General features: G+C 40.4%; 1 protein-coding gene across 2 annotated transcripts in view; it reads right to left on the bottom strand.

Annotated features, from left to right (window-relative positions):
- The window catches only part of SLC38A4 (solute carrier family 38 member 4), a 22,415-nt gene extending 12,974 nt beyond the window's left edge, over nt 1–9,441 (bottom strand). Inside the window, exons 1-5 of one of the 2 annotated variants that reach the window (XM_057378792.1) lie at nt 9,345–9,441; nt 5,419–5,883; nt 4,570–4,660; nt 3,137–3,252; nt 91–164 (exon numbers count right to left, since the gene is read on the bottom strand). In XM_057378792.1, coding sequence (XP_057234775.1) covers nt 91–164; nt 3,137–3,252; nt 4,570–4,660; nt 5,419–5,537 — 400 coding nt within the window. In that variant the 5' untranslated portion in view covers nt 5,538–5,883; nt 9,345–9,441. The remainder of the gene's footprint in view (nt 1–90; nt 165–3,136; nt 3,253–4,569; nt 4,661–5,418; nt 5,884–9,344) is intronic. The other variant, XM_057378791.1, reaches the window with a different exon arrangement.
- Between the last annotated feature and the right edge of the window lie 259 nt (nt 9,442–9,700).

Genomic DNA, 9,700 nt, shown 5'->3' with positions numbered 1-9,700 from the left:
CATGGGTCACTACACTGATGAATTACATTCCAAGGTAAAATACATGCATGCAGTAGGGACTCTCTTCCAATCACATCCTGACCCTCTTACCTCCTTCTTTTGATATTTTCAGTAAGAGGTGTACCGAGTAGAGTGACAATATTGCTACGCTGAGCAGCAAAATTCTGCAAGACAAAGAAGAAATCAGAATCCTAAGCAGGACATCTGAGATACTCAGCTGGTTGGAACATACACTTGCTCCCTCTCATGAAGTTCAACATGTAAATAGTTTGCAGTAAGTTTGTTCTTTGGTCTCCCAGTGCTAAATGCAGAGCTAAGTGTAAGCARTAGCTTAGCTGTGAATACAGTTGCACCTTACCCACTCTGAAAGCCCCTGAAGGATTATTTAAGTGCAGCAAGTGCCTGTTCTGTGCTGTTCCACAATGACAGAATCTCATATCTTAATAAGATCCTACTAAAGTGAACACCTTTCTATCCAAGAATCTGGTCTTTGGGCTCTTACCTGCCCACTGGCCACTCATTTTCATCTCTCTCCTTACTCAGAGCTGTCAAAAGACCCCACAAAAATGAAACTTATAACAAAATCATGATTGGGACAACTTCAGTCTACTTCCTGACTGGTGGCTACTTTTGACTTCTGCCACAGCAGTGTGCAGTGGAGGTAAGTTGCCTGCTGTGCCACCACATTAGAAATCTTGTATAAGGTTAAAGCGTGTCACAGCATTGGAAAACCTGCTCTTGGAGCACTCTTAGCTTAGTCTAGTCTAGCCTGCTTGCAGGTACCTTTGTCTGAATTAAATAATTCTGATTATTGCCATGTTCCTTCCTCACARCAGGTACATCCTAAGTGATTTCAGCTATCTGCCTCTTTTAAACTGCTGGTGAAAAATGTAGCTTTGTATGACATTTTCAGGGCACAGCACTGTGGACAACATATCTTAATACCATAACCATCTTGTCTTCAGCTGCATGAGTGCTGGTGAGGAAGGGAATGCGATGATAAYATGACACAGCTAGAAAATATGGATGCACCTCATTCCATGGCTGAACCGGACGCTGTGCCCACACCTTCCACTCCACTGAACASGTGGTTTGATATGGATATGGGAGACACTGACAGCCAAGTTTGTAAATGAGTTACAGTCGAGGAGCAGACAGGGGCCCTGGGGCCAGGTGATGACCATCAGACCATAACAATTTCCTCTGAAGTTTCCCTCTTCATGAGAGACAGATGGTGCTGCCACCTTTGTGTGGGCAGGGTTGTCTCTCCTGCTGTGGGCTCATGCAATATGGTAAGGGGGGATTGTGTCTCAGGTCACTGCATCCTRCTGAGATGGAGCCCTCCTGGTTCAGGGGCACCCACACAGCTGCTATTGAGGGACATGGTCTGTTCCTGACAGATGAGGTGCAAAACCTCCTGGCTACACTTGCTAAATCATGCTGGACAGCTGAAGGGTTGCTCTGGTGCAGTCTCAGTGCCTCTGCAAGCGTCCCCCATGGGAGGGATGTAATGGGAATACCTGGGGAGTTTCTGAGTTTTAGGAGCCCTCCTTTAGCCTTCACCCTGAAGAATGTGTTCCAGAATGAAAGTACGTGGACAACATGAGAACACAAAGTTACAAAAATTTAGACAATCCTGTCAGCACTGTCTAAATTAGAATTAATGTCCAGTTGTGTCCATTTAGTAGATGGGATTTGTCCCACTAACACTAACACTATGATCTGTGAAAACAGAGGAACTTCCAGCAAGTGGATAAATGCTGTGGGGATAGCAATATCTACACACAAGTTTATACTTTAAAATAAAACTCTTTCCTCTACCAGAAGGGAGAATGTTCTCATGCAGAAAATTTGGAAATAGCGTAATAAAGAAAGTGAGCTGTGGGTGGACATGTCCTTTGTTTTTTGCTTTAGCATTACTTCTTATTTAGCACTGCCAACAGAGMTAATGTCATTAGGTTCGATTCACAATTTATAGCCAGCTGCCAGAATGAACGGAGTTTCAGAATAAAGGTATTACAAAGGTAATATTTATTTTCCCATTAGTGAGTCTTAACATATCATGGTTTTCTTTCCAGTGATAATTCATGGACATACTAGTTCAGAGAAAGCTGGAGGAAAAARATCCTACATTCCTACTTTTTTCTGACCCTGATGCAGATTATTTTAGAACTGGCTTCCATTTTTTTACTCATCAAATACTGTATCTAAACCATTTGAGTGCAGGTGTTATGAAGCATTTACACAGAACAGCATTTGAATCTACAATTAATTTCCAGTTAAAATTTCTACTGGCCAAACAGGAGATGTTTCTTAGCAACTGGAAGCTACATGTAACATTTCAAACGTTGTTGCTGTCATAGTCACAGTCCTCACAAGCAAGAAGCTGTATAAAAACAACTAAAGGATGTTAGATTTCTGTAATGTCAAAAATGRCCCATAGTCACACAGTAATATCATGCTTTATTCCAGTCTCACGGCACTTAAAATTATGGCTTCAGCTAAAATTAAAATCTGTTATTAAAAAAAGAAAACCAAAATGTTTCTTTTGATAGTTTGTCTCATTAAAATGAGTCAGAGGTTAGCCATTGATTAAAATACTTCCCATGGCTAAAGGTTACTGTTGATCAAAACCCATTCTGTGTGGTTATTGTTTGTCAGGCACAGACGGGTGCTGTCATTTGTGCACATTGGGTACAAACAGACTTGAAGCTGCAACATTAAATACTGTGAATGCCTTTTCATTCAAAGCATGCTCCCTTTCAGATTATATAGAATATCCTTCTTCCATTTCTGCATAGTGATTAGATCATTGGTGTAAATATATTTAAGAGTGGTTTAATTCCCTTGTTGGATTCCTGAACTGAACCAGCAAGATTGCTCTTGCTCTTTTAGGACCAATATACTGTTCTTTCCTTCTGTTTTCCCAATACAAAGGAGGTCTGAAATATTACAGAAATAAAAGGGTTTTCAGCAGTGGATGGTTCCTTGTGGTGAAGCGAAACTGTTTTCATTGCAGAGGATCTTAGAAGAATCAACAGCTAACAAACCAAGCTTAACATACCTCTCTAACCATACAGACTTCAGCTCCAGACCCCTGCTTATATTCTATTTGTTTTTCTTTCTATGTACTTACATGAAAAGGATAATTCCTGTGTTGGCCATGGCATAGGAGAGCCCTAAGATGCCGCTGCCCATAATGGCATTGCTGAGGTTGAACGAGGACATTCCAAAGGAAGTTCTCCCCCGGTGCTGTTGGATGCAAGAACAGAAAATGGCAATTCATTTGCATTTTTCTGAGCATGATGGGCTAACTATCSTCATTGCTCCCTTGATCCTTAAAGGTTGAGATTTTTCAAGGTTCTCAAGCCCAGAGGCACTTGCCACCGTAAGRGGTCTCTTTATCCCAAAGATGGCTGTGCTGGTAGTGTTTGCCTCTTCCCACTCTTTTGCTGTCACAGTGAGGAGGAGGCCTACATTCCTGACAGGCAGCTAAGGTGGCATAGTCACACTGGCTGTGTTGGCCAGCCTCTATGGAAATATATGCTGTTAACAAATAGATTTCCCAATTATTGATTTTTAAATATTCAACTTTTTAAAAAACAATAATGCAACAGATTATTGATTTTTTTCCTCCAAGTAGGGATGCTCTTTTTTGTTTGGGGAGCTAAAAGTGTGTCTGGGGAAGGAAAGTGAAGAGCACTGAGTGCTTAGGGCTGGAGGCAGAAGAGTGGAAGAAGACAAAACTCAGGAGAGAGAGGATGGAGTGTGAAGGAGGTAGACACTGAGTGGAAAAGAAAACAGAGGGAAACGGCTCTCAATTTTAGCTTGCAATCACAAATAATATTTTCGATTTTATGTGATCATACCTTAATAAAATCTGTAACACAACTGATAGAAGAATGCCTTTCTTTTCACCAAATTCAGAAAGAAATGAATAACATTAAATCCTGAGCAGAGAGGTACCCACATGTGCACCCCAGGAACAGGTGCAGTGCCTCCACTTGCATGTGGAGTTGTCTAAAGTATTGAAGGTATGCTGACCATGTAATGTTCAGCATCACGAAGCCAAAATAATGATGTCCTTTCTTGAAAGCAATGGAGCTGGGTGTGGGTTCCTTTACACTGATGCTGGAAACTTGAAATACAGGCAGGGGTGCACTAAGGCACACATCAACCTGGATATAGCAACAACAAAATCATTCTGAGCCAAATGTCTTATCAGGAAAATGGGTGCAAACCCACCCTGGCTGAGCATCTCAACTGACTTTACGTGGAGGTGTTACTGAAGTTCAAGTGTGATCTGAGGAATTTTGATTATTTGTGAATTGAATTTTTGATTATTGAATTTTTGATTATTTGTGAAGGAAATATTCAGTTTTTCTTGTGAGACAACAGAAARGTTTGTCACACTAAATGTTAGAAAATGTGTTTATTTGAAAGCCAAAATTATGCTGGCTGAGCTCCAGAGTAATATTGGTTACTGAAACTTTTAGAAAAAATGCAGGTCAATAAGATCTACTTTCTAATTATTCATTCATTTGTTCATTAAAAATAAATAAAACTTACATATTCTTCATTATAGTCTTCTAATTTCTTTTTATCCAGATCTCCATTTGTAAGGAACTTCTGACTTTCTGCATCATCACTAGCAAAGACACTGAACACAAAGAAAAACAAGAAAATATTGATAAAACTTATGGCATACATTTAATTTGAGTAGTCACTTTTGTCATCAGTGAAAAGCTTCCTTTGACATTGCAATGAATATTTAAAAATCCTTCAGAAAAAAAGCTCTTTTCTCCTGTAAAGTTCTCATGTCCAATGGCATGTTTAGTAGATTTTTGCTTTAATTTGGAATTTAGCTTTAAACCCAGTAACCTTCAGATTATATATGATTGCAGATGTTGGAAAGCAGAATGCTGAAGCTGAGCACAAACTTCATGTCTGAGGAGCAAGGGGCCTTGCAGCTGCTGTACTTGGGGTGCAGCAGGATGAGAGCTGGAGACTGATGACTGCTTCTGAGATGGCTTTTCCAGCCATGCAGGTGTTAGTGCTGTGGTGGGTTTTTGGGGAATGCCTGACAGTGGACTGTCCTGGCTACCCTCRATACCCTGCCCCGGAATCATTCCCCCTGTGTGCTGAGATTGCACTGCTCTGAGACAGTGCTAATTCACACTGTCTGACTGGAGAAGTTGGAAATTGCCAAGGGGTACTCTGTGTTGGGAACCTGCAGAAGTCACTCCAGGTGGTGGCTGCTGCCCASGGGGGACCTGAGCTGCCTTGCTGTGCTGGATAAACCTCCGGACTATGGAGCAGGAAGGGTCTGTGCTGTGGGAAAATGTCCCAAGATGCCATTAGTGAAACTTATTTATTGATTACTGCTTTCTAGCCCTAACAGAACAGATAAATGCTTACCTGCTGATTGCAGCCTTTTCTGAATCAGCCAGCCCTGTGTAGTTGTCTTCAAGGCTTTCCCCACTGTTGCTCTGGTCATCAGGTTCGATGTTGACTTTTTGCAGCTCCATGCGATCCATTAGAAGGGTCAGCGCTTTCCAACACACACACTCTTCTTCAGGGTAAACAGCACTGCACCGTCTGCTTGCTGGTCCTCTCTGTCATGCAGGGGCTGTCAGAACACTCTGTTCTGCAAACAAAACACAACAGAACTCATTTGAGTTTTCTTCAAATTAGATAAACCAGTGTGAATTGTTTGGTTTGTGTTTGATCTTTGTAATAGCATTAAGAGGGGAAACTGTTGCAGACTGGGAAAATTCTGGGCAAGCATAAAAGTCTCTTTATATGCCAGCTCTTGGTCCTCCTGTCTCCCTTCAAATGGTAAAGACTGCAGAGGCCAACAGATGCACAGTGGATATCCAGCATCTGGAAAAAATACAAAGAGAGCAGAAAATAATTTCCTGAACTGCTGCTTTAGATTTTCTAGGGAAGGGTGATATAGAAATGCTTGCTGTTAAAAAAAAGAGTATAGCAGGCTTTCCCATTCATTTTAAGATTAATGTTGTCACAAGTTTAAATGTTTTGTAGATTTGTCACTTTCACTGGGATCTTGACAGAGGTGAGCATCTCTGTCTGACCATTTTTTGATAATTAGGAGGTTCAATTCWGATAAGCCAGTTTCTGTTCTTCGGTGGTGTTTAATTCTTATTTTACCCATCACTGGAAGCTCTGTCTCATACAGGATTATTACATGGATATAAGACTGATTACTTTTTCCCCATTAGAAAAATTCCTGCCTTTCTAAAATCATGTGAATAAATGCTCAATTCCTTATTTCTTGTATGAGCCAAATGAAAATGTACAACCCAAATTAAYGATGAGAACTTCACCTCTGGGATTTCAGCAGCTGTGTGTTACAGACTCAGCTGTAGATACACATGTCAATTTTTTTGTTTATTTCCAGATTCAAGAGGAAAACACTGTGCAAAATATGATGCAGTTCTACAATGATTTTCCCTTCCTAAAGATATTCCTTGATGCATTTTATATTTCCACCCCACATGAGAGGATACCAGTGTGAGCACAGATCAGAAAGCACATTGTTGGCACACTTGGGGCCACAGTTACAGTTTTTTGGYCATTTATCTGCTGCCTTGCAATCAGGCACACTGGCCAGATTCATGACCATTTTCATAAATATCACATGCCGAATGCAGCTCAGCATTCCATTATAACAATATCAGAAAACACTGAAACAAATAATTTTGAAGGCTGGCTCTTTGTAACCCTAAATCTGCAATGATTTAATAATCTTTTTCCTGGGTTTGAATTTGTGGGTGTGTAGGTCYAGCTCTGTCCAGACCTTCACTATCCTCTGATACTGATCACATGCTGTTCTTAAGAACATCTACAAACATATCTATAGTGGCAAGATTTTGGAGTGCATGTGCTTAAAATGGAAATATGAACTTTAAATACCAACCCTGGAGGTTAAAACTGACTCCAGGCCAGAAACTAAAGTCAGATTCCTTGCTTCTGACTAAAAGCATTCACCCAGACCAGACAACTGAAAAGGAGAAGAAATATCACAGTGCATTAGGAAATTTCCTACCACACAGASTGGCTGGGTTTATTTCTTTCTGCTGCCTCACAGAATGTGTGTGAGAGGATCAGGSATCAGGGCAGTGCTGCTGGCACTCACCTTCCAGTGCCTGGGGGATTCTGGCAGCTCTGGATATGAAYAACTCCATAAGACAAAAAACCCAGTAACACCCCTCTCCGATCCCTCCACCCYCAACGGAGCTCTAACAACTGTGGTTTCATTCAGTTTGAACTGTCTTCAAACACAGACATTGCCTTCTCTGAGAAAAAGAGGTTTTTTTCCAGTTCTTGATGCTTATTTTTAACCTGTGCTGTAAAAGCAAATCTAACTGTGCTTATCCCTGTTCTGGTAGAGGGTAAAATTTCCCCTGGGTGCACTGCCTAACTATTGTTGGAGATATGTCTTTTCCAGAGGTGGCCAAAAAATACAGATCTTCAAAGTTATGGGAAATGGAGGAAAAGCTAGCAAAAAATTTGCCAGGAATTAAGCTTCACAAAGATTAGGTTGAAGATGGAAGCCTGTGCAGCCCAGCAAACAATTTGGAAAAATTGACTGAAAATACATGTTACAGTATAAGRATGATCCGGCCATTGCCCTGTCAAACATTTACATGAGTCATCTGATTTATGAGTATCATATCAAGAGACTGTGATATTACTTCATAAAGCAGTGATTTTCTGGTTTATTTTATTGTTTTTAATCTGTGAAATCCTAGAATTCTTCCCATGAAAGTACAAACACTCAGGTGGCAAGATTAAATCTGCACAGAACCCGCTTTCTTGCAGTTGTAACATTTTAGGGAGAGGTTGGTAGAGCTCAAGTAGTCTGCAAACCTGAGCTGAAAGCCATTGGCATAAATATAGGGAGACTGAGGCTCATGAAACAGGCATTGGATTTGAATCCTGCAAACACTGATCACTGTGATTATGACCAGTGGTGCCTCTGAACTTCAGTAAAACTTTGCAGCAGGGCCGGTCCCTTAGTTGGTGGCAATCCATCTTTTCAGATTCCTAGCGCTGCAGACTCCGAGGGGTTTGGGAAGATGTACAGCCCTGATAGCCTGTTCTCCCCACAAGCACCACAGGAGGGGCAGAGCTGTCACTTCTTCACCTGGGGGGGACATGGGGTGACCCTGCACCTCTGGAGTYCTTACTCAGCCTGCAGGATATTTAGATTATGGGGGGCACTGGCACTGAGGAAAAGCATGACCACCAAGGCTGGGCAGACCTGGGCCCTGCCCTGCCAGAACTTCAGCCTGTAATATTGAAGGAGAAACACTAAAGTKCATCTATTTTACCTTCCCTGGGATTTAATGCTTTCTGCTTCAGAGTTATGAATTTGACGCCTAAATATAAATGAGAAATCTCTTTGATTTCCAGTGTCTCTCAAACTTGGCTTTAGCACAGTGATGTTTTTGCTGCCTTTTGTAGCATTTAGCTRAACAGAAAAGATTTTTCTTAAAGTATGGTATTAAGATGGAAACACTCATTGCAAAGGAAATTCACTTGTTATTAGAGTTTATAAAATTAATTTTCCTCTTCAAGTACAGGGTACGATTYTGCATCATCTATTAAGTAATGGTTTTCAGCAATGATTTGGAAAATGATGAAATTTTTGGCATGTGATTTCCCAATGTTATTGATTTATGTCCAGTCTGCAGTTAGAACATTAGGCGAATGGACAACCACTGGGCAAATAATGCCAGGTCACAGATCTGTCTAACACTTTCATGGGTTTTGCAATATCAATATCTGTAATCTCCTCCATGGTATCCAATTTAGCAGATTTTGCCAGATTCTTCATCTTCATGACAGTGACTTTATAATATTATACTCTATGTGGCTATTTCAAAATTAAATAAGTGTTGCAACTGTGGAATAAACCATTAAAATGTAAAGCCCGCTTTCACAAACTCATTTGTTTAAAGACATATTAGCCAACTAACTCAAGAGCTTTGAAAAAAAATTCTTAGAAGTTATCCAAAGGCTGCAGAGCAAAGCAATCATTCATTTTGTAATTCACTGGGCAATTTTGAACACATTTGCTGGTTCTATGGTTGCTTAGGTTTTGATTTTCTGTACAAAAGAGAAGACTAAATTTCATTCCTGAAGAAATACCAAAGATATTTTCCAGCACAAATTACCATGTCAGTAAATCTTAAGGACCCCATCATTCACAGTGAACTTACATTTACAGATTAATTAAATTTATAATCTCCAATTTCTGAGGATGTATCCAGTGTCTAAAATATATTGATCAAATGTTACAAAGAAAAAAAGTTTACCTCTGAGTTGAGCAGGTTCTTTTCCTCACTTGCTAGGCAGGTTATATCTTTTAGGAATTCCACCTGTAAGAAAAAGTTTACTCATATGCAACCTAGAGCAGTCGAAGAGTGATTTAAAGACAAATGGGAGTGTATGGAATGAACCAATGAGCAACTCCCTTTGATCAGCTTGCGTCAGCTCTGCTAAAAAAATGTGGAATAAAGGCGGGCAAACATCTCAGTTACTGGAGTTATTTGCTTTCTGAGCTTAGCCCTATTACAAAATGCTTATCTTCAGAACGCTTCACATTATCATTTGACAGTCTGGATTTTTGAATAATGCACATGCATTAAACCTGCAGCAGCACAGTAATAAT

Source organism: Malurus melanocephalus, unplaced genomic scaffold, assembly GCF_030028575.1.
Source record: "Malurus melanocephalus ecotype Western Australia unplaced genomic scaffold, MMel_1.1 scaffold_375, whole genome shotgun sequence".
Taxonomy (NCBI): Eukaryota; Metazoa; Chordata; class Aves; order Passeriformes; family Maluridae; genus Malurus; species Malurus melanocephalus.
This window is presented reverse-complemented; position numbering and strand designations above follow the sequence as displayed.